At 52.0% G+C, this 23,479-nt stretch overlaps 1 protein-coding gene across 1 annotated transcript in view; it reads left to right on the top strand.

Moving 5' to 3' along the window:
- TMOD1 (tropomodulin 1) overlaps positions 1-23,479 on the top strand; it is a 72,140-nt gene that overhangs the window by 46,855 nt on the left and 1,806 nt on the right. Inside the window, exons 7-9 of the mRNA XM_053656382.1 lie at positions 1,235-1,342; positions 6,341-6,484; positions 17,015-17,159. Of these exons, the coding sequence (XP_053512357.1) occupies positions 1,235-1,342; positions 6,341-6,484; positions 17,015-17,159 (397 nt within the window). The remainder of the gene's footprint in view (positions 1-1,234; positions 1,343-6,340; positions 6,485-17,014; positions 17,160-23,479) is intronic.

The following is a 23,479-nucleotide window of genomic DNA, read 5'->3' as shown; positions in this document are numbered from 1 at the left end:
GGGGAGCTGTCAGCCCAGATATCTGAAGATGTACTCTAAGCTGCAGGCCATATCTCCCTGGACACTTCCTGGGTGACCACCCAGGGCAGAGGAAGGACAGATGGACAGGCAGTCCTACGCTGGATAGGCAGCAGGAGGCGTTCAGAAGCAGCCCAGCTGCCTGCCCACCTGCTCGGCCCGGAGGCCAGTGGGATTGGTTCCGGGAGGGGGTGGAAGTAACACAAGCAGCAGGCCCCTCACTCCCTGGCTCCTCTTTCCCTTCTTCTCCACTTTCTCTTAAGTGACTGCCAGCCCCACAACACAATCAGATTGGAAACCTGCGTCTGAAGTGTTCTCTGCCACCTGGCCTCCCGTGCTCTGTTCCCATGGGGAGCTAAAGTGACGCTGTGAAACGAGAGATCCATTAAAACACAGCCAGGGTCCCTCTCAGGTGCCTCCATTGTCTGCCTTGTGCCCAGAGGGAGATGCCGGCACCATTCAGAACCACGCACCCTGGCAGTGGGTGCCGGCGTGGGGGACATGGGCTGTGGGGCCTCAACCAGGGCTCGCCCTTGCTGGGCCTCAGTTTATCCTCTGTACCTTAGGCAGTTGGACTACATCATTGTATCTCATCTGAGGAATTAAAAAATAAGCACCAGTGCCTAGATCTTCCCCAGCCCGAGATTCTGATTCTGCGGGTCTGGAGCAGGCCCAAGGATCAGCATTTTGTAAAAGTAACCCAGGAACCTGTTACGTGCTGCCAGGCTGAGACCCTCAGGCACAGATGTCTCTTAAAGATCATCCAGTGCAACCCCCTGGCCCACCCCTGTTTCCCAGAAACAGGCCCAGGGAAGGGAAGAGATCCCCCCAGAGTCACAGAGCAGATCAAACACTGCCAGTTGCGGGGGCAGAGATGAAGCTCTGCCCACCCCCATAGCCCCAGGCCCCAGTTCTTGGCACAATGCTCCTCTGCATCCACGGCCTTGACTTTGCCTCCTCTCTGGCCTCTGTGTGCACAAGGAGGGGGTTGTGAGTCCCGTCTGAAATTTCAGGGAGCATTTTCTCACTGCACCTGCCAGAAAGTTCTCCCCAAATCCCAACCATTTGGAGCAAAGCCAGAATCCTTCACCCATTTCTCTTTTCCGTCAGAGACTTGCTACAATCAGGCTGCCTGTGTGAAAGCATTAGCCCCCATCTGTCTCCCACCCTGCCCCCAGAAGGGGCTGCTGGTCACTGCCTGCCTTTCTTTCTGCAGAATATCCCCATACCCACCCTCAAGGCATATGCAGAAGCCCTGAAAGACAACTCCTATGTGAAGAAGTTCAGCATTGTGGGGACACGCAGCAATGACCCTGTGGCATTTGTATGTACTTTTGTGTTCTGGTGTATTGGTGGTGGCGGGTGGCATATAAAAAGAAGGGTTGGCCTTGGAAGTGCTGTGGCCTCAGACTGGCCAATTCCACTGATGAGGAACCTAGCTTGATGTGGTGAAAGGCACTGGGCTGGAGCCAGGACAGGGTAGGGATGGAATGGTTGTTACCAGGCACCATCTGTACATCATCCTCCTAAATCTCCACGGCCACCCCTGATCCCAGAAGTGCAGGTCTTCCCACTTTGCAGATGAAGAGCCTGGGATGCAGGGAGCTCAGGGCACTTGCTTTGTCCAAAGTTGCAGAGCAAGTATAGGAGGTGAAGCTGAGGTTTAAATGCAAGTCACGCGGACCCTGGAACCGGCTCTCTGTGCATTCAGCATGTCATGTTTGGAGAAGGCTTTCCCACACTGGGCCTCAATTTCTCTATATCAGAAAGCATTGCCTTCACCAGCGGGTCCTGACGACTAATTTTATTTGGTTTTTTTTCACATCTTTAAAATATTACTGTTCAAATTAAATTGTACTTCATCTAAAGTAGCCATCAATCATTTTTTTTCTTTTTAAACACTTAACACACATTTATTAAGAGTCTCTCTGTGTCCAGCAGTGAATTAGGCTCTGGGAACAGAACCGCACCCAAGGCAGTCATAGCTCCACTTCCACGGGCTCACGGTCCGTTTGGCCATGTGGACAACTAAAAACAGTGCAGTTGATCGCTGCACACTAATAGTGAGTAAAAGGTGCAGGACTCGCTTACCAGGGGTGGTAACTGACGACTTAGTGACAATCGGTTTGTCAGTGCGCACAAAGTAATCTCCTGGGATTTTGAGTGGGATGGCATTGAACCTACAGATCCAGTTGGGAGGAACTGACATCTTGACAACATTGAGTCTTTTTATCCATGAACATGTACTATCTCCCCATTTATTTAGTTCTTCAATTTTGTTCATCAGAGTTTTGTGGTGTTTGTCATGTAGATCTTATACATATTTTGTTAGCTTTAAACCTAAATATTTCATGTTGAAGGTGGTGATGTACATAGTATTGTGTTTTTTATTTCAAATTTCCAGTTGTCCATTGTTGGTGTAAAAGAAAGTGATTGGCCTTTGTATATTAACCAGGTATCCTGCAACCTTCTTATAATCACTTATTAGTTCTTTGGGGTCAGTTCTTTCAAGTCTTTTCCATAAAAAGTATGTCATCTATAAACAAATGCAGTTTCCTTTCTTCCTTCCCATTCTGTATACCTTCTATTTTCTTTTCCTGTCTTATTGCATCAGCTATATGTTAAAGGAGAGTGGTGAGAAGGGACATCCTTACCTTGTACCTGATATTAGTAGTAAAGTTTCAAGTTCTTACCATTAAGTATGATGTTAACTATAGGGTTTTTGTAGATATTCTTTACCAAGATGATGAAGTTTTCCTCAATGCCTAGTTTACTGAGAGTTTTTAATCATGAATGTGTGTTAGGTATCATCACATGCTTTTTTCTACATTTATTGATATAATCATGTGCTTTTTCTTCTGTTGATGTGATGGATTATATTGATTTTTCTAATGTTGAACCAGCCTTACAGACCTGGGATAAATCTCACTTGGTCATGGTGTGTAACTGTTTTTTGTATACTGCTGGATTTGCCATTTTTTGAGGATTTTTGCATCTGTGTTCATGAGAGATATTGGTCTGTCATTTTCTTAAGATGTTTTACTCTGGTTTTGAGTTAAGATGTTACAGACCTTAAACAATGAGTGAAGAAGTATTTCCTCCACTTCTGTCTTCTGAAAGAGAATTGGTATTCTGTCTTCTGAAAGAGAAAAGGAAGAAAGAGAATTTCTTCCTTAAATATTTGGTAGAATTCATCAGTGAACCCATCTAGGCCTGGTACTTTCTGTTTTGGAAGACTATTAACTAACTATTGATTCAATTTCTTTAAGAGATAAAGAGCTAACCAAATAGCATACTTCTTCTTAAATGAAGTTTGGAAAATTGTCTTGCAACCAGTTGGTCCATTTCGTAAAGATATAAGAGTTGTTTACAATATTCCCTTATTATCTATTTGATTTCCATGGGATCTTAGTGATATTCTTTTTTCACTTCTGATATTAGTAGTTTGTGTCCTCTCCTCTTCTTCTTAGCCTGGCTAGAGTCTTGTGGATTTTACTGGTCTTAAAAAAAAAAGAACAGCTTGGCTTCATTGATTTTCTCTGTTGATTTCCTGTTTTCAATTTCATTGATTTCTTCTCTAATTCTTATTGTTTATTTTCTTCTGTTTACTTTGGATCTGATTTGCTCTTCTTTTTTTATTTCCTGAAGATGGACACTTGTTGTTTTTAGATCTTTCTTATTTTCTGATATATGCATTCGGTGTCATAAATTTCCCTCTAAGCCAGGGTGTCAAACTCATGTTCACCAGGGGCCACATCAGCCTTGCTGTTTGGCCCTTTGAAGGCAGCCGCGAGGCTCATGTGGTGCCCGGTGAACATGAGTTTGACGCCCCTGCTCTAACTAAGCTCTACTTTTGCTGCATCCCGCACATTTTCACAAATTATGTTTTCATTTTCATTTCACTCAAAATACCTTTCAACTTCTCTTGTGATTTCTTCTCTGACCCATATGTTATTTAGAAATGTGTTGTTGAATCTCTACATATCTTGAGATTTTCCAGTTATCTTTCTGCTACTGATTTCTAGTTTTATCCCACTGAAGTCTGACAGTAGGCATTGTATGATTTTTGCTCTCGTAAATTTATGAAGGCGTGTTTCATGACCCAGAATGGGGTCGACCTTGATCAATATTCTAAGCGATCTTGACAAGAATGTGTATTCTGCTGTCGTTGGGGGAAGTAGTCCGTGGATGCCACTTACATCCAGTTGCCTGACGGCGCCATGGAATTGAGGTGTATCCTTAACGATTTTCAACCTGCTGGATCTGTCCATTTCTGACAGAGTGATACTGAAATCTCTAACTCTAGTAGTAGAGTCACCTCTTTCTCTTTGCTGTTCTATTAGTTTTCCTCACGCAGTTTGATGCTCTGCTGTTAGGAGCGCATACATAAAGGATTGTTACATCTTCTTGGAGAAATTGGTCGCTTTACCATTATGTAACGCCCTTCTTTATCCCTGATAACTTTCCTTGCTTGGAAGTCTATTTAATAGCAAACAGTTCTCCTTGAGTTTTGAAAATAGGTAGGACAGTTTCCTCTGATACTTTCAAAATGATAGAAATGGCTGAGAGTCCCTCATTGCTCCTGGATGGATGACCTCTAACCTCAGGAGATCCCCAGTGGATCCCGAGTTCACCCATGGATGTGGCTGGCAAAGCCGCATGCTCAGTGCCCTGCTGTGTCGTGGATCAGAAACCACACATGTCAGTGCTGGCATTCGGCTCAGCTCCACATGTGTTTACGGGACATTGACCCTGTGCCCGGCCAACTGCTGATGTCAGTCCGTTCACACCAGTATTCCCGTTGTCAGACGTTGAAATGCTCTGGGCCGGTTGGTAAATAAGGCTGCCGGACCTCTGCGTGCACCCCGCTGCCTGCCCCAGCTCCTCTCCTGCCCAGCCCACCCCCAGGTCCTCCACTCTGCCCCAGCAAACACAGTGGCCACCGGGTATGACGGAGCCTCTCGGACCCGTTCCGCCACCGGCGTGTCTACTCAGGTCAGCCTGGTGGACTTGCCCACTGCTTGTTAAATATTTCGATTATCAGGCTCGGGCAGGCCTTCCCTGGGGAGCAAGAAGTTTGTGGTGGAGAGAACGCAGACTGGGTCCCTCCCCTCAGGAGGGTACAGCTACTCAGGGTCACAGTTAGAGCTGGCCTGCCATCCTGGGGGTACACAGCAAGGCGAGCTGAGGAGGGAGTGGTGGGGTCCGTCAGGAAGGCTTCCTGTGAAGGGCGCCTTCTGTCGGGTGTCCGCCAGCAGGGACGGTGGGAGGGCGTTCCTGGCTCAGACAGCAGGGCCCCAGGTTGTACGTCCTGGTCCGTCAGCTGCCGGTGTCCCCTTTCCGCCATGGCGCCCTGTTTCCACCAACTGCTAATTACTTCCTTTCCTCCAGAAGCTCCGATTGCCATCTACACCCCCTGGCTGAACTCCTCCCAAACGTGCCGGGGCTACCTGAGCGCCTCTCCTCCCACTTGCCCTGGTCTCTTGCCCGGTGGGGTGGTTTCCCAGGCCTCCCTCTCTGTTCTCTGCTGCTCCAACCAAGAGAACGACTCCATGAAATTCCAACAGGAAAGGAGAAGAGACAAGCGAGAATATTTAGGGAGGCTGGGACTCCACTAGTCACTTAGTGAACAGTGACTGAGGACCTACTATGTGCTGAGCACTGTGGGCACCATGCAATGAATCAGGTGCATTTTCAGCCCACCCAGGGTAAATAGTCTAAGGGCAGAGACATCTGTATGAGAAGCGATCTAAACCAGGGAGTACATGTTCCACGAGGGAGGCTATGGAGAAATTCTATGAGGTTCAGGAAGACAGGCCACAGCTCACTGGGAGCATCAGCAAAGGCTCTCGGAGGAAGGGGCGTTGAGGATGGCCCTTAAGGACAGGCAGGGTTTGGGTGGGCACAGCAGGCAGGAAAGGGCATTCCAGGTGGCAGGGGCAGGGTGAGCAACGGCTAAGCAGTGGGGGGCACGGGGAACTGGGAGGAGCCCCACCATCAGGGAGCAGAGAGAGTTGGGGCTAATCAGGAGAGTAGAACCTGCAGCCATCAGAGGCTTTGGATGCGGGCTAAGGAGCGCAGAATAACCTGGTAGGGGTTCAGGAGCCAGGGCAGATTGGAGGGGAGGAGAGACACAGAGCTCTGCTTGGTGAAGGGAGTTGAGGGGACCGTCTCGCTTCGTCCCTGGCTCGAATAGCACACATGTACAAAAGACTTTTGCTCCCAGCCAGTGTCCCTCAGTATTTTAGGTTTTACTCAAGATGGGCTCCAGCCTTGCTCAGGGTGACTCATAGATACCCTCAATTTTCCCCTGTGGCTCAAGGCACTTGCTGATATGCTCAAGGAGAACAAGGTGTTGAAGACACTGAACGTGGAGTCCAACTTCATTTCTGGAGCCGGGATCCTGCGCCTGGTGGAAGCCCTTCCACACAACACTTCTCTGGTGGAGCTGAAAATCGATAACCAGGTAGGATGAGCAAGGGCCTCCACATGCCCTTCACTTTGTGACCCTGATCGTTCTGCAGTTGCCTGAATGCTGCCGGACCGAGTGGATGCTGCTGATTATAAAAGCTCCAGAGCCCAGCTTCCAGGGGCCTCCACCATGCACACCTTCCTTCTTCATTCCCACCAAGTGCTCTTGCAGCTTTTGCTTGTGTGCCCCTAGTGATGGGGGGTTCACTCCTTACCTGTCTAGTATTAGTGAGACTATCCTTTCTTACATCTAGTGAAAATTGGCTCCCTGTAAGTCCTGTTGGTTGGGCTTAATTCTGTTGTGTGCTGCACACAGGACACATCTGTTGCACAGATCTGATAAACCAGGCTAAACACCCCATTTTCTTCCATTACCACCCCTCCCCCCACACACCATGGATTTTTGTGTCTCCTTGCAGAATAATCACAGGGGTTATTCTCTGGGCAAATTCTAGTTTGTCTTTATCCCTATGAGGTTACTGTTGCTCTATAACTTCTGTGACTATCATTTATTTTTCAGGGCACCTTCTTTAGTTTTGACTTTTAAAGCAATGCCAGTAACAATGCCTTGCATGTAAGATATCTTGTATGTTACGTGTGTTGAGAGTCTGCGTGGGCTAGGCTCTGTGCCATGTCCCCGACACATGTCGTCTCTGGTTTCCCGGATGGCCCTGCAGGATGTGGGTGTCACCTCTCCCGGTCTGCAGAGGAGCAAACAGCTCAGAGAGGCAAGGACAAGCTTTCTCAGGGCCTCCACATTCGTGCCTTAGGAGGCACGATTTGAATACAGATCTCTGACTCCAAATCCCACACCCCTTTCATCACACCACGTGGTTTCCAAGGTTGAAATGCCTTCTTCTTTATGGTGTGTGGATAAGGAACTTATTTTTTCCTACATGAACATTTTTGCTCAATGGTCATAAAAATATATGCAGAAGAAAAAGATCGGAAGGAAATAGAACAGTCGTAAATAGCAGTTATCCCTGAATGAAATCGTTTTCTTTATTGTAAAATATAAGCATACAGAAAAGTGCGTAAGACTTAAATATACAGTTTAACGAATCACACTGGGCTTGTAACCCCTGTTCAGGTCAGGAACTAAAACATTACCAGCTTCCAGGAGACTTCTGGGTCCCTTGTCCGTCAGAACCCTTCACAGCACTTCACGGCTTGCCCCTACTTCCTTTCATGCCTCCATGTCTCTGCTCTTGCTCTTCCCTCCCACTGGCCCTACCACCTCTCTGCCCGGGGAACTCCTCCTCTTCCTCTGCATTCCGCTGGACCTGGTCTGAGCCCCTGTGGAGTTCCGGGCCGGCCTGGACCAGCTCGTGTGGAGCCGGTCAAGGGCGTCTCTTCCCAGCTCCCCTTCAGGGCTGGCACATTGGTCCCTTGCAACGGCCCCTGGTGGGAATGTTCACACTGTGGAAACTGGACCCCAGAGCGAGTCAGGAGCTCCCTCCCAGGTTTTCCCAGGCCCTTGACCAGCCTGCAAGGTTCCTGGAAGCCGGTGCTGGGTCTGAGTCACCTCCATGTCTCCCTGGCGAGCTGAGAACTCGGCCCCACAGTCGTGCTGGCCATGCAGGGCTGCTTCGAGGGCTGTGCGTGCTGTTCCCTGTGGGGTGGGGTGGCAGGGGCCTGCATCCAACCCACATGCTCCTCCTTAAGACTCGGTATGGAGCTTTGTTCAGCAGAGAGGGCCCTCGTTCTCTAGTTCACATGAAAAGGCCACATGAGCCTGCAGCGGCCCTGTCGTATGAACTTGCTGCACCCGACCCCTCATGTGTCCCAGATGCCAGTGGCCTTGCTGCTGCCGCCTTGCCCGGCCCAGCTCCTCCCCACCCCACCTTTTATGTCCCTCCTTTGGCCACTGCTGACCCTGCTTTATTGGAGGCAGGCTTGGCAGCTGCCCTGGACCAGGCCCTGGGATTGGCTGGTCATGTGACTTCAAGCCTGGCCCTGCAGCGAGTTAGGGCCTACCCAGCGTGTGCTGAAACCTAGGAGCTGCCCACCTTCCTTCTCACTACTCTGCTCCCGGGGCCCAGAGATGGAGCCTGCAGGACGTCACCCTCACCCTGCCCGAACCCCAGGTGCAAGGGTGATGGCCTCTCTGAGCCGCAGTACCTGGCTTATAAAGGGGGCTAGTAAGAATCCCCACTTCTGAGGAAATGGCAGATGTAAACGAGGCAGTCGTTAACCTTTGTAATTACTCCAAAAGTTATCTCGGAGTTTGCACGTCATTCTGAGCTGATTTCCTGAGCAGGTCCCCTGAGTCCATTGCATCACTGAAGGCTCAAACAGACTGAAACTCAGTATTGCAACCCGTCCTAGTATTGCAGCTGAGGAAACAGGCCCGTGCAGGCTCTGTGACCTGCCTGTGGCCGTACAGTAAGTCGGTGGCAGAATCAAGATCCAAACCCAGGTCTGTGTGACTCCGAAGTCCGTGAGCTCTGCCTGTCTGGGCTCTTGAACCCTACTGCAGTTTCGCGGGGACCGCGCTTGGCCTTCCTCACCTGTCCCTTTCCCTTGGTGTGAGGCCAGAGCGTTCTCACCACTTACTCCCGCATCCTGGGAGCCTCTCTTTTGGTTCATCTCAGCATTTGGTCAGCGTCAGCTGCACCCCAGAGCTGTGCTGGGCTCCGCTCCAGCCCTGCCCCCCCCCAGGGATTCTGTGCTGCATAGGAAGACACACAAGTGCAGGTAGGGTCCTCAAATGCGGTGCTCCAGCAAGCCATGGACATGGGCTCTGAGGTCCTCGGGTACGAGCAGTCTCAGTCAGGAACAGGCATCAGGGAGGGCTTCTTGGAGGAGGTGGAGTTTGAGAAAAACCTGTAGGGTGGACAGTATCTCAGAGGATGAAATAGAGGCCCTAGCATCTCGGGTTCTGGGGACCACATAAACAAAGAGAAAGAAGAGAGGACCCCATCCCAACATGATTAATGATACTCCAGAGGAAGGCCAGAAATGGAGCCGGGAGTCTAAGAGGCTCTGGATTGGCAAGTTGGGGAAGATGGGTTGTGGACTGCACCTGCACCAGTCAGAGTTGTGCTCTGGGAACACGGTCCCCTGCTGGGTGGGGGAGGGCTGGGAGCAGGGGGGAGGGCCTAGGAGACCACAGGGGGTACTGTGACCTCCTGGATGAGGGGCCTGTGGGGAGGTGCTCCTGTCTGTCTGGAGTCTGGGACAGAATGGGGTTTGCCAGGGCAGGAGGAGGAGGACGGGGAGGAGGCCAGTCTTGGGAAGGGGACTCTGCCGCCCAGGCTCCGGGGAAGGCCACCCGTGCCTCTCACGGGGCATCGGAGGAGGCCTGGGCATGGTGACTGGCTCTCACTGGGTGACCCAGCCTGTAGGCTGTTGCGGAGTGTGACCAAAAGGAGGTGGTGAGTGGCATTTGATTTATTCCTCATTCTTGGTTAGGCACCAGGTCTTCAGAGGCTGCAGCTCTCCGCTCGGCCCTGGTGCCTGTAACCTGTGTCAGTGAGACTCTGTTCTCCTTTTCCCTTATATGGCCAAAGAAAGGGACTTGGGGCATTCTCCCCGGTGACACAAGCCTCCCAGGCTGGCTCCCGACAGTTCGGGAACCAGGACTCTGAAGCTCTTTGTTTACTCAGCGAGTCTTTCTTTATCTCCAAGCGCTGCTCCTTGGTGTCTGAAGCTGCCCTGAGACTGCAGGGAGGGTGGGAGGGGCAGAGGGGCCCTGACCCAGAGCTGAGGGCACCGAGAACATGGCTAGTCCGGCCCTGCTTTTATAGGGGGAAACTGAGGGTCAGAGAAGGAACAAGACTTGCCCGACGGCATAGAAGAAGTGTCAGAGCTGGGCGGGAGCTGAGAGGTCCTGCCTCTCAGACAGGCTGCTTCTGCTTTGAGTCCGTGGACAGGAGAGGCAGGCTCAGCCCCCGGGGACACAGACCCTGCCCATCCCAAGCAGGTTGCGTCCAAACGGTGGTTCTCCCAGCCTCTCAATTCACCCTCCTCACTCCCCACAGAGCTCCCTCCAGCAAGCCCTTCCCCAGACACTTGGGCCACAGGGCACTCCTCCTGCCCCTCTGAATAGACAATGACCAACCGAAAACCTGACCCCCCTCTGCCAATGAAGGTCAGGGTAGTGGCTGGACGTTTCACTCCAGTGTGTGACAGTGAGGATGTGCTTAATTTTTTTAAAGCTAAAGGAACTGGATTTTGTTTGCTTCAGGTTGGATTATTTTCCTAATTGAAGTAAGTTTAGAAAGAACACAAAAGCCACACTGGAGTAGGATCCTGACGGTTTTCACATATGGCGACACCCCCAGTCTTACATTGCACACGGATGTCCGCTGGCTAACTCTGTTGTCAGTGAGGCTGAATCTGCTCTTGTGTTTGCCAGACACAAGGGAAACCCTCCTGAAAAGCAAAAGACCAATCGTGTTCTCTACTTTGTTCCTCATACATTTATCTCCTAAGCGGCAGCTTTTGGTCTGGGCATCATTTTTGCATCTGTACGTTCACTGAGAATTGAGGTGATTCAGCCTGGAGCTGCTGACCTCAGTGAGCAGACAGGCATGTGTCACTGTCCCTTCCACCACGTGCCACTGGTGCTCTTTTTCTGACCTCACTTTTCAGGGGAAAATGAGATAAAGTCAGTGAAGGTTCCCTCTGCACCTTGTTCTGAAAAACCCAGAGCTTTCCAGACGAGAGACAGGATAACCCAAGGATAGCCTGTCTTCAAATCTCCAGTGCTGGGAGCTGAACAGGGGGTCAAGTCCCAGCCAAGCCCCAGTTCTGTTCTTGCTGTGTAACTGGAAAGTCATGTAATGTGTCCATGCCTCAGTTCCCTCATCTGTAAAAATGGGAATAATAATGACGCTCAATCTAATAGGGTAGCGACAGGATTTAATAGGTTGACTCCTTAACCAATACCTGGCATGTGGTGTTCTCTCGGTCAGAGGGAGGTGAGATTCCTACTGTTCATTAGACCCAGTGGGGAGGACTGACCTCTGAGAGATTCTGGCTCCTGCAAGGAGTTACTTTTTACCTCCTTTCTCTCCTCCTTATTCCCTCCCTTTCTTTCTTACTTGTTTCCTTTTAGCGAAGTGTAGCTTACACGTAGCAAAGCGAGTATGTCTTAAGAGGACACTCAGTGGGTTTACACATCCACGTGTACACCTGTGCAGTCCCCACCGAGGCCAAGACCTAGACTGTTTCCGGCACCCCAGCAGGCCCCCAGGGTCCCCCCGCCCAGTCACCGCCCTCAGGGTGCGATCGCGTCCTGCTCTCTGTTCCGCTGCTGAGTTGTGCCATCTTAAACTCCAGATGCATAGAATCGAGTGCATGTGCCCTTTTATGTCTGCCTTTTTTTTTCTCAGCATCATATGTGAGTGTACCAATTATCCATAGCTGTGGAACAAATTCCTTGCCCCCCACCCCTAAATTTAGCATCTTCAAATAGCAATCAGCATGCTTCAGCTCACAGTTTCCGAGGCTCAGAAATCCAGGAGCATTGGGGCGGGACAGCTCTGGCCCAGGTCTCCGATGAGATGGCCGTCCAGACAGCCCGGGTGGGGCTGGTGGGACTGCGTCTAAGGCAGGCCCCTCTGGGCTGTGAGCAGGAGGCCTCAGCTCTTTGCCCAGTAGACCTCACCTTGGGGCTGTCTCCCTGTCCACACTCTGTAGAGACCAAGTTCTCCCAGAGCGAGTGGCCGGAGCCAGAGGGAAAAAGAAAACCATGAATGCCTTTTATGAGCCAGTCTTGGAAGCTAGACCATCACTCCTGCCATTGTCTGTCAGAGGTGCAACTCGAGGGGAGTGGAATCAGGCTCTGCGTTTGGAAGGAGAAATAGCAAAGATTTTGCAGAGATATTTTTAAGTCACCAGAGTGAGAGTGGTCTGTATTATTTTCTGTTGCTATTGTTTGTCCAGAAAGACCTTTCCAAGCAGCAGAGCTACCCACGGGTGGAGCAGGGAGCTCCCGAGGGTGATGTGCCCCGATCATGGGGGACGGGTAAGCGGACAGAACAGTGTGGCAGCTGTGATGTGGAGAGAATTTTAATATCAGCCAGGGTTTGGGACTTGAGTTGGACTAGAAAACTCCCGGGGCACCTTTCTGTGTCATTGTCAAGGGTTTGTAGTCGTCCGAGTTCCTGGATCACCAGGGAAAGGCGATTGGCCCTATCGGATGAACAAAGTGAGCTTCTTTCAGGCCAGGCTGCCCCTGGCCAGACAGGGGGTCTCAGAGCCACCAGCAGCAGGTCACAGCTCCACGTCTCCCGAGTCATTGGTTGGTTGTTTTGTTAGAGAATTCGATCATCTTCTCATCATAAAGGTGTGAGGACCCGAGAGCTGTCATGCACCACGGAAGGGCAGGTCAGCATTTGGATCCTTTTGAAAGACATTCACAATTTTTATTCAAAACACACCCACCCACCTTTTAACTGAGCAGTTCCATACGTCCGCCTCCACCTTAAAGAATGCCACTCCCTGCAAAGCTCCCTGGGGCGTTGCTTGTCACAGGAGGTGGGGAAGCGAAGCAGACCCTTGTCTGTGCCGGGGCGGCCCCTGGAGCAGCTCAGAGGAGTGGGTTCCTTTCCCGTGTGCCGGCTTGGACAGAGCTCCAGAAAATATTAAACGGAAAAGGCAAGTGGCAGAACAATAAGTATATTTTTTAATCCACATAAAGAAAAAAATAAAAAGCTATATATTTCTGTTACACACTTCACACATAGCAAATTGGCTGTGGTGGTTACTTATGTGGAAGGCAGGGGAGGGGCGGTGGGGACAAATGGTGAAGGGAGACTCATTTTTCGTGATCTGCTTTAGTATCCTGTGGATTTTTAATAATGAGACTACATTTGTTCACGAATGGTTTATGTAAGTCTTAAGCAAATCTGAAAGGAGACAAGAGTTCTTCCCCCTACCCCCCAACTCCCTGGATCTGCAGCTGTGGACCAGAGAGAGACTGATGTGGCCAGTCCTGGCACAACCACCCGGTCTCTCCCGGAGGGGCTTCCGGTTGCCTTTCACCCACTGCCAAGGTCGTCTCCTGATTTTTTTGTGCCATCAAAGCGAGCTATTCAGACTCACAGAATGCAGGCCCCAGAACCCAGAAAGGCCACAGGGCCTAAGCTTTCCTCATTCGTGATGCCGGCTCAGACCCGTTGCAGCCCACAGCCTGCCCTTTATTTGCACACTTCCAGGGACGGGCAGCCTACTACCTTAGCAGGTGGTTCCTCCCGGGTGCAGACACTGCTGATGGTTTGATCGCAGTCCTGCACGTGTAGCCAAACTCCGTCTGCCTCCTCCCATCAGCTGCCCTCCGAGCTCCCATGGGGGCCCCCGAGGGAGGTGGGAACTAGCCTGGACTCTGAAGCAGACTGCCCATGTTCAAATCCTGGTCTGCACCTGACGAGCTCTGTGATTCAGGGGCAGTTTCTTAATCCCTCTGTTCTTCATCTTCTTCGTCTGTACAATGAAAGGGGCAATAATAACACATGTTCCCCAGGCTCATAGTGAAGGGAAGGTGAGTCAGCGTATGCAAGGTGTTTGTGACATTGCCTGGCATATGGTAATCGCTAAATAATGAGCACTTGAAAACTAAGTAAGAGACCAGAGTTTTAGCCCAACCCCCGTCCTGCGGGCTCTTCTCCCACCTGTGTGAGAGCGAGGCCTCCTGGTCTCAGAGTCCCTGGGGGAAAGGGGGCCCTGAGAACGAAGCCAGGGTGAGGCTTGTTAAGAAGTAGGCACCTTCTCTGTTTCACTCCCTCCTGTAAAAGTAGTGGTTTTGGTCCACTACTAACCTGCCAGGGAGAGTAGCCACGCGTATCTAAAAGAACCCTGTACCCTGTCACCACCCCCCAGACGTACCTGCGTGTGTCTCAGGGACAGTAAGATGCTATTTGAGAGGGTGGGCCTGTAGGATGCTCCGAAGTCTTTCCAGGCCCAGGCCTAGGTCGAGACTGGGCTCTGTCATTGAGCAAAAGGAGCGCAGCCCAGCTTCCCTCTATACACGGACCCTGTTTACTCATCTCTAAGACGAGTAAACGGCCTGCCCGAGTCCTGCCTGCCCAGCCCACCTCCCCAGAATGTAGGGAGATTGAACGGGGCAGTTTGCATCCATTGGGGTCTTTGGACCCTGGACTGAGCCACGTGTGGCGTCGGCTTTGCAGAAGCAGCCCCGGCAACCAGCCTCCGGCCCCGTCCCAGTCAGGGAGGACCTGCACTTTCTGAGACCAGCCCATCCTGGGTGGTGTCAGAGGTTAACTAGACTTATTGTGGTAATCCTTTCACAACGTATACAAAGAGCAGATTGTTATGTTGTACATTTAAAACTCGTACAGTGTTTTATGTCAGTTATGTCTCAACTTAAAGAGCCACACGTGGCTAATGGCTGCTGTACTGAACAACCCGGGCTCATTGGAGATACGGAGGCAGGTGACCCAAATAAGACAGACGGACCAGGCCGGGGAGAGAGAGGGACATTTAGTGTGCCACTTGAGCATGGAGTGGGAAAGGGCCTATTCCAGCGATAAGGGTCGGGAAAGGCCTCCTTGGAAAGGGGCATCTGTGATGGGCAGGAAAGCACTAGGCGTACGTCAGCAGGCGGGCCTACGCGGGTGAGGGCATCCCGTGTGGAGGGAGGTGGCACAGGTTTAGAAGCCGACCTCTGCGGGCACCAGGCACCATGTACCAGAGTCCTGCGGTAAACAGGCTGAGTGAGCACCGAGCGAGGGAAGGAAGACAAGGACTAAACCGTGCAGAGCCTTGGGTGCCAGGCTGGGGGGATGGTGAGGCTTATCCTGTTGGGTTATTAAAGGGAATGAACTGAGATGGGCCCAAGGCTTTGGGAGCACAGTAAGCTCTCAACACAGAGTGGCAGTTACTGGCAGAGGGGAGATGTGGGAGGGGGTTACGTTTCTCTCCGCTTCTTCTCCAGATCGGTTTGGGAACACTGCAGTCTCAGCAATAGTAAATCTCCTGCTCCGTGGATATGGATGTTTGTCCGTTTATTTGCATCTTCTGTAATGTTCTATGCTACTTGCAATGTTCAGTGTACAAGCCTTTACATCTTTTATTAAATATATCCCTAAGTATTTTTATATTATTATAAATGGAATTATTTTCGTAATTTCATCTTTGGAGTGTTTATTACGAGTGTACAGAAATACAGCTGATTTTTGGATATTGGTCCTTTATATCCTGCAATCTTGCCGATCTTGTTTCCTGGCTCCAGTAGTTTTTTGTGGATTCCTTAGGCTTTTCTGTTTACAGTGTTGTGTCATCTGCAAATACAAATCATTCTGCTTCCTCCTTTCCAACATGGATGCCTTTATCTTTTTCTTGCTTCACTGCCCTGGTTAGGACCCCCCCACCCTGCAGTGAAAGGGAACATCATTGTCTTGCTCCTGCTCTGATCAGCAAAGTCTTTAACCATGATGTTGCTTTCTCTGTCTTTTCAAACCTATTTATGTTTATTCTTATCTTATTATACAAGGGTGGGCAAAAGTAGGTTTACAGTTATTTATTGTTGAACCGAGTTTATTCTTGCATTATTATTTATTATTGTATTGCTTACTTGCATTACAACACTGAACCTACTTTCACCCCGTCCCCCCACCCCGCCCCCATACGTGGTAAAAGAAAAACACTGCAATAAGGTATCAAGAAGAAAACAGAACTCCCCAAATCCCACCACCCCTGGTAAACACCCTGGCCCTGGCAATGTATGTATATGTGTATGAAGAATAAAGATACTTCTACCTCAATATGACTTTTTTCCCTCTACTTAGTGTGGTTCACGGTCACCTTCCCAGGCCAGCAACCGTGTTGTGTTGCAAAGCTGAACTGTCGTTTATTTGAGCGAGTCCCTCTTGGTGGATGTTAGGTTGCTACCCTTTCCCCCACTGTTATAAGCGAGACCGGTGCACATCCCCATGTCCTTCCCGACCCTGTGCACTGCCGGGCTTTTCGTTTCTTGTTTTTAATCTTTGTCAGGTGATCACTGCAGATTTGGGGGCAGGGACATAACAGGCTGTGGGACGCCAACTCTGGCCTCCCACCTCCCCGTGCCACCCGGGGCAAATCCTCTTCTCTCGCTAGGCCTCCTCTTCTTCATTTGTAAGTTGCAGGTGAGTCTGAATGACTGGTCAACAGACCTGATGCTACTCTGAGATCACCTGGGAGCTGTAAAACCACAGACACCTGAGCCTCATTCCCAGTGATGCTGATTTAATTAGCATAAGGGAATAGCTCGGGGAATAGGAGTTTTACTTTTCCTTGGACTAGGTCCTGTGAAGGCCTTCCCTGCTCAGACCCAGGAGGGCTGCGATGGGGCCAGTGGAAAGGTCTGTCCTTGGCGTCCAGTGGCCCTGAGTTTGAAACCCAGCTCATTTCCTCCTGGCCGTGTGACCTTTCACCTTCTCCAGACTATCATTTCCTGCTCTTGGAAGGGGTGGGGTTAAAATCCTCCACCCCACCCCTCAGGTTCCTGCTGGGTAGGAAAGGTTTAGATCCTGCACAGACAGAATGGGTGGTGACTGTCGTTCTTTCTTGACCAAAGAGCCAGCCCCTGGGCAACAAGGTGGAAATGGAGATCGTGAGCATGCTGGAAAAAAACACGACACTTCTGAAGTTCGGCTACCACTTCACCCAGCAGGGGCCCCGGCTGCGGGCATCTAATGCCATGATGAACAACAACGACCTTGGTGAGTGGAACTGAGCCCCCTGCCCACCTGCCTGTCATCTTTCTGCCTGTCCTGGGGTGGTGGGGGGCAGGGGCATTTTCACTGATACCTTCTCCAGGGAGTCCTGTGGGTGAGCCCAACTGCCGACTTCCACGTGGGTTATGTTCATGTTCTGGGTTTGGGCCTTGCCCCCTCCCTCGGGGGTGAGGGGCCTGCCTCTGGGAGCCCAGGCTGGGCCCTCTTCTCACTTCCGTGGGAAGGCCCAGCCCAGCCCAGTCCAGGGTGGGCCCGGAAGGCACCCTCAGCACGTCAGCTGAGTGAGGCAGAACCCAAGGCTCACCAGGAGTCTCCTCTTCCGAACACCCTTCTCTGAACTCAAGAATTCTGCCCAGGTCACAGTGCTTCCGTAGCCCCGGTCCCAAAGCCCCCGGCCAGCACTATCACTCAAAGCCCAGGCCTAGGAGGTTTGTCCTTGCTTTTAAGGTAACAGTTAAAAATGTTGACTCCACAGTAAACAGGTTACAGTCCTTGAATCTCAATTAAAGGCATAGTTTGTCTTTTCTAAAAAAGAAAATGAAAGAAAAGGTCAGTTTTTCCTGCACCCGGTTGGTATCTAATTCAGTGGAGTGAAAAGTGAGATCAGCCACCCACTGTTCCCGACGCTGGTTGTTCTCACTCTGTGTGTGGTTAGTTCGTATGTGTGCCTGCTGGCTGCTGAGAGAACTTGGCATAGTGTCCAAAAGGGAGGGTGTCTGATAAGGCTGCAGGAAAGTAGGAGGGGAAAAAAAAGGAAAGGAGGAAGTCTAACGTGTTAACATATTTGATTATTATACTTAGCCATGAATTTGGTAGAGCCAAGGCAGGCAGAAGACAAACCAAGTTACATTATTCTTATTACAAATGAGAAGGAAGCATAATGAGGAAGGAAGGAAGCAAGCTAGCTACTTTGTGGGATCGAATTATGAAATAACTTTGTTTTCTAAAGGATAATGTTTTTAGTACGTTTTTCATCAACTTCAAGCCTGCTTTACACATGCCTTTTGTTGTTTTGTTTCTAACACTCAGTAAAATACAAAGAGCCTAAAGCACAGGGTGATGGATTGGAAGCAAGGTTAGCGCCTGGAAGGCAGGCCTGGGAGAAGGGAGGTGAGAGCGTGGGGTGCATGTCTATGTGTGAAACAGGGGTTCAGAGCTGCTTCTGCGGTCACCTCAGGGCCACACTCCCTGCAGACCCAGTTGGTCGGTGGAATGGACACTGTCCCGGTCCTGATCGGCACACGGCGTTCAGGAAGCAGGTGCTTGCTCTCGAGGGTATCACAGCCCAGAGTCTATTCCGTCATCACTCCGCTCCCGGCGCCACCTCTTTCCAGGGCAGCAGGTGTGGGAATGTCCGTAAAACAGACGCACAGAAAATGTCCTGGTTTGTCTGCAGTGCCGTGATTTGAAATCAATAAGAACTAACACTAATCCCTGGGAATCACGATCGTTATGCCACAGAAGTGGCTGGGGCTGCCTGGAACTGGTGAGGTGGCCCTCAGTCCAAACTCCGCGGCCCGGCTCTGCCCTTGCTGCCGAATGAGCACTGAAAAGCCTTCAGTTCTGGTGGGCTGTGTGCAGCAGCCTGACATTCCCTCCCAGTTTAGGTTAAGTTTCCTGTGTGCCCCTGGGGGCCTATCTCAAGGCTACCCAGCTGCGGTCTTCCAGTAGCAAGATGGTGTGGAGGTCTCTTTTTCTGGGGACAGAAGGCTCCAGATGACTAGAGATCAGGGGTGCTGAGAGAGGGAGTCGGGGGGAGACGCCGGAATCAGCTGGTGGTTTAGTGAGATGGACCTGGAGAGCTCTCCCAGTCCTGAGGGTCTGTGACTCCAAAATCCATGCCCAGCCCCTGTCCCCAGGGATGTCCTGAGGTTGTGGCAGGACCTGAGTGATATGTGACCTCAGGCCCCTCCCTCCAGTTTCCTCACAGAGAATGTGAAGCCTGAGAGGGACTGTCTTCTGGGCAGTGGCCCAGTCGATTCCCACCAGCCATTAGTCACAGCAAGTCCTTTGGAACCTTTTACGTGTGCCCAGCAGTGCCCTCAGTGACACCCAGGGCAATAGAAAGGCCAGTTCCCTGAGGCAAGAACCTTTACACCTTTTAGGGAAGAAAAGATAAAGATGTGCCCAAAATTTCAAGAAGGCCTGAAACAGTATCCAAATAAAGGGAGGAAATGATTTACAAGAACAAAGTCCACCTAAACAGAGCATCCTGGTTGGTGCGGGTCCTCAGGTCGTTTTGAAAGAAGAGCGCAGCTGCGGGGAGGCCGGGAGGCATTCCTGATGGGGGCCGGCACGGGCAAAGGCGGGGTGCTGGGGCCCAGGGCGCAGGGCAGGAGACACGGAAAGATCTAAAAGGACTGAGGCACTGTTCTGGGGAGTTGAACGTAGAACGAAAAATAGGAACACACAGAGAGGGAAGGGCATTTCAAGCAGAGGGAACAGCATTTCAAGCAGAGGGAACAGCATGGGCAAAGGCGGGATGATTGACACATTTTACGAGGTATTCACAAGGGACTCGGTAGATGGGGGACTGCTATGAGCCAGCGGCCTTTCCTGCCAACCTGAGGAGTTGGCGATGAAAGCAGGCGGGAAGGCAATGGTGGCAGTTTCCTGGACAGGAGTGACAAGTGATAAAAGTGGGGCTCTGGGTCACCCCCAGGGAATGTGCAGAAGGAATCAGAGCAGAATCAGTTCAGTGATTACACACAATGTTCAGCGCTTGTTGGTGGTGTAGGGTTTCTAGCTTTAAAAGCACATTGGTGGCCATCTGCTAATTTTTGTAAAAGAAACGCTCTGATTCTGATAGTGCACTAGCTTCCTTCTGTAAAAGAGAAATCCTTTCTTCCCAGCACAGTAGTTTCATCTTGCTCTTGATGCTCCAGTGAAGCAGGCAGGCGTCTAGGTTTCCCAGCTGAATATTTTTATCGTAAGAGCCTCCTGTGGGTGCCGCCAGTCCCGCAGTCGCCGTGGCGGTTAGCAGTGCCCGAGCCTCGCTGCTTTCCTTCCTGCTCTGCCCTGCCCTGTGCTGGCTCCCAGCCTGATGCTCGGTCAGGCCTCTGTGGGGCTTGGGCGGTGCCTGCCTGTGAGGCCGGCAGGCTCGTCTTGGGGGATCTTCAGTCCCCAAGGCTGTGGGTCACCCAGTGCCTTGGCAAACAGGCAGCCCGCCTGGGACCCATCCTGGCTGGTGTGTCTTCGATCCTTCCCACCCTGGGCACAAGCCCTCACCAGAGTGTCCGTGGGAGAGAGCAGGGCACCGGGGCACGGTGGTGTCCGCGAGGAGCAGAGGACCCCCGCCTACGTCCTCCCTTGGTGATCTCGGAGGACTCCTCTCTGCTCACTTTTCATCCCTCAGACCCAGGCTAAGCCTGGCTCCCAGGTCCTGCACATGCGCCACTGAAGTCCTCTCCACCTAATGAAATCTGAATTGCAGCCTCCACATCAAGACAGTTGTGTGTGTGTGTGTTGGGGGCAGGGGAAGAATAACATGTTTAAAAGCAGAAAGCCCCCTGGGAAGGTCACTTTTCACTGCATTCTCAAGGAAAACCTTTCTAGCCAGCGCCCCAGGCACAGCATACCCCAAATCAGTTTCCTAGTCTTCTCCCAAAGGCACCTCGGGAAAGGGCACTATTCTCCCCACAGCCATTCAGACCAGAAACCTGGGCCTGTCCCTCTGCAGCAGCCAGTCACCTCCTTGCCATCCCCTTCACCCTGGCCCATGTCAAGCTCCCATCACGGTCACCTGGCACCCTGCAACTTCCTCAGGTCCTGCAGCTGCCCGAGGGCTGGCCCCCTGGCTCGGTGCTCATCCAGGCTTGTCCTGTCCCTCTGCTGGCCTCCCACTCTGCGCTCCCGCGGCTCTCAGCCTAAACTCCTTGACGTGGCTCACGAGTCCCTGAATGACCTTAGCTGGTACTTACGTGGTGCCCGCTGTGTGCCAGGCACTGCTGTGAACACTTTCAATCTCACTAACTCCTGCGGTGCTGCCAGCACCCAGCTGAGGGAGGTGCTGTTCTCATCCCCATTCTATGCTGAGGAAACGAGGCCTTGAGTTGTAGGTGAGGTTGCTCGAGGTCGCTGGACAGAGGTGGGCATTGAACCGGCAGCCCAGCCCCGCAGCCTGCACTCCCACCTCCTCTCTGTGTGAGGCCCTGCCAGCATCATCTCTTGACACCTCTGATGAGCCCCCATCTTGCCACCTTCAGAGCAGCCGCTCCAGGCCGCCGGAGTGCCTCCGAGTGGCCCAGGCAAAAGCATCACCATCAAGGGCCGTCACTCCTAACGCTCCCACTCGCTTCCCACCACCTACCCCTCTACTGTGCAAGAGTCAGTGGGATGTTACCTGCCCAGCTCAGAAGCTCTGACCACCTTGTTCGTTATGCCTCACACTGAACAGACCTGCCAGGAATACCTGTAATGCTTCATCAAGCTATTGCTGGTGTGTGCTGGTCTGCTGTTAAGCAACATATTTATTCCTGGTTCTTGTGCTTGGTACATAATAGCACTCAGTAGAGGCTGTTGCACCTAAAAAGGAATGTAAAATGCTTCCCAGAGACATGACGGAGGTGCTCAAGCTTGGCGGGAAGTGGCGGAGAGAGCGCAAGCCACCGTGGAGGTCGGTCCAGATGACTCAGGGTCCCTTTGGGCCCTGACAGCAATGAGTCTGTCGCTGTGAGAAGCAGCATGGAGGAGATTGCTTTCATGGAAGAAAAATGCAGATTGAATCGAAGGGGGATATTGGGTGACCTGGCTTCTCCTCCGAGTTCGGTCACTTATTCACTGTGACCTGGGGCAACTTATTTCCCTCTCTTGGCCTCAGTTTTCTTCACCATTAATATGGGAGAACAATACCTGAGTAAGTGGCACCTCTCCCCACCCTCACCCAGTCCGTGACATCAGCGCAGGGGCCTTGGCACAGACCCACACTGGGGAAGGCAGGGAGGGCACGCCACAGGGGGAGAAACACGGGGTCCCTTTCTGGACCCCGATCCTCGGGCTGGGGACCCAGGTTCCAGTCCTGACTCTGCCCGTCCCAGGGCAGAGGAGCTAACCCCCCCAAGAGAACCAGATGTGAGGTGGTCACGCAACACCCACAGACAGGGGCCCACACGGTACTGAGCGAGGCGCTGGGCTGAGGCACAAGCCTTGGTGTCTCTCTGCCACCAGCTGTGTGGCTTCGAGCAGGAAGCGCGCCCTCTCTCTCTCTGCCCTTCTCCCCTCATCCATGACATGGGAACGAATGGTAACAACTTGGACGTTCTGGAGCTGCGGGAGGGGCTGCAGTGAGGGGCTGAGTGGGGGGAGGTGTGATGCAGACCGGCCGGCGGGCGCTCTCGCACAGCTAAGGCGGACGAGCCTCAACGCCTGGCTCGGTCACCTTGCCGGAAACCCTCTCGCTCCTCGGGCTTTTGTTTCTTCACATCTACCCGATGCTGGACATTCCGATAGTTCCAGGAATCTGGTCACTGTGTCCTCTCACCAGGGGACTGCCCACTGATTTGCATCTATTATTCTTCTGATGGGGGTGAAGGGGTGTATGGGAGCTCAGGCCCCATACGGGGTGACCTGTGTCCCTGGGCCCCTCCCCCCAGGGCCTAGCCACAACCTGAGTCACGCACCTTCCTGGGTGGTTCTGTTTTAGATGCTGTTTGCACAAGCTGACGCGGTTCTCGCTGCAGCTCGTAGGCATCGCTCTGGTGGCCGCAGGCCTAGTGGCTCGGCTTGGGAACTGGAAGACATCTGAGCATAGACCTCGCGCCTCTGCGCCCTGTCTCTGCCACACCAGCAGCCCCCGACTGCCACCTCCCAGCCCTGCAGACTGCCTTCTCCTGTGGCTCATCTAGCCTGCTGCTTGGTCTTCATCTGCAGACACTTAATTCACTTCAAAACTCTCCCTGGTTACAGGGAACCCCCCCCTCCTTCCCTGTCCCGTCATCCTACAAGCTAGCGCCTCCAGCCTGCAGCCTCCCAGCTAGGCTAGTGCTTTCTTCTTCACGGCATTTGCCTACCTTGGCATGCAGTCGGCATACCTGAGCTGACTGCATACCAAGCTTGCGGTGTCCTGCCCCTGGGGAAATGTCAGGGTTGACTTAAAGGGGCAGATGGGGTGGGGGAAACTTAGGGTAGAAAAGCGGTTGTTCACTCAGGCAGGAGGCAGGCCAGGAGCTCTGGGAAAGGGCTGAGGGAGAAGTCTGCAGCAGGGTAAGGCCCTAGTCTCGTTAAGATCAACTGAAATTCACTCTCATCTGAACCGGAGCAAAGGTCTTCCACTGCAGGCCCTCTGTACGCAAAGGAAAACCGTCGGA

This window comes from Artibeus jamaicensis, unplaced genomic scaffold (assembly GCF_021234435.1).
Source record: "Artibeus jamaicensis isolate MK-2021 breed Jamaican fruit bat unplaced genomic scaffold, CSHL_Jam_final scaffold_1964, whole genome shotgun sequence".
Lineage (NCBI taxonomy): Eukaryota > Metazoa > Chordata > Mammalia > Chiroptera > Phyllostomidae > Artibeus > Artibeus jamaicensis.
This window is presented reverse-complemented; position numbering and strand designations above follow the sequence as displayed.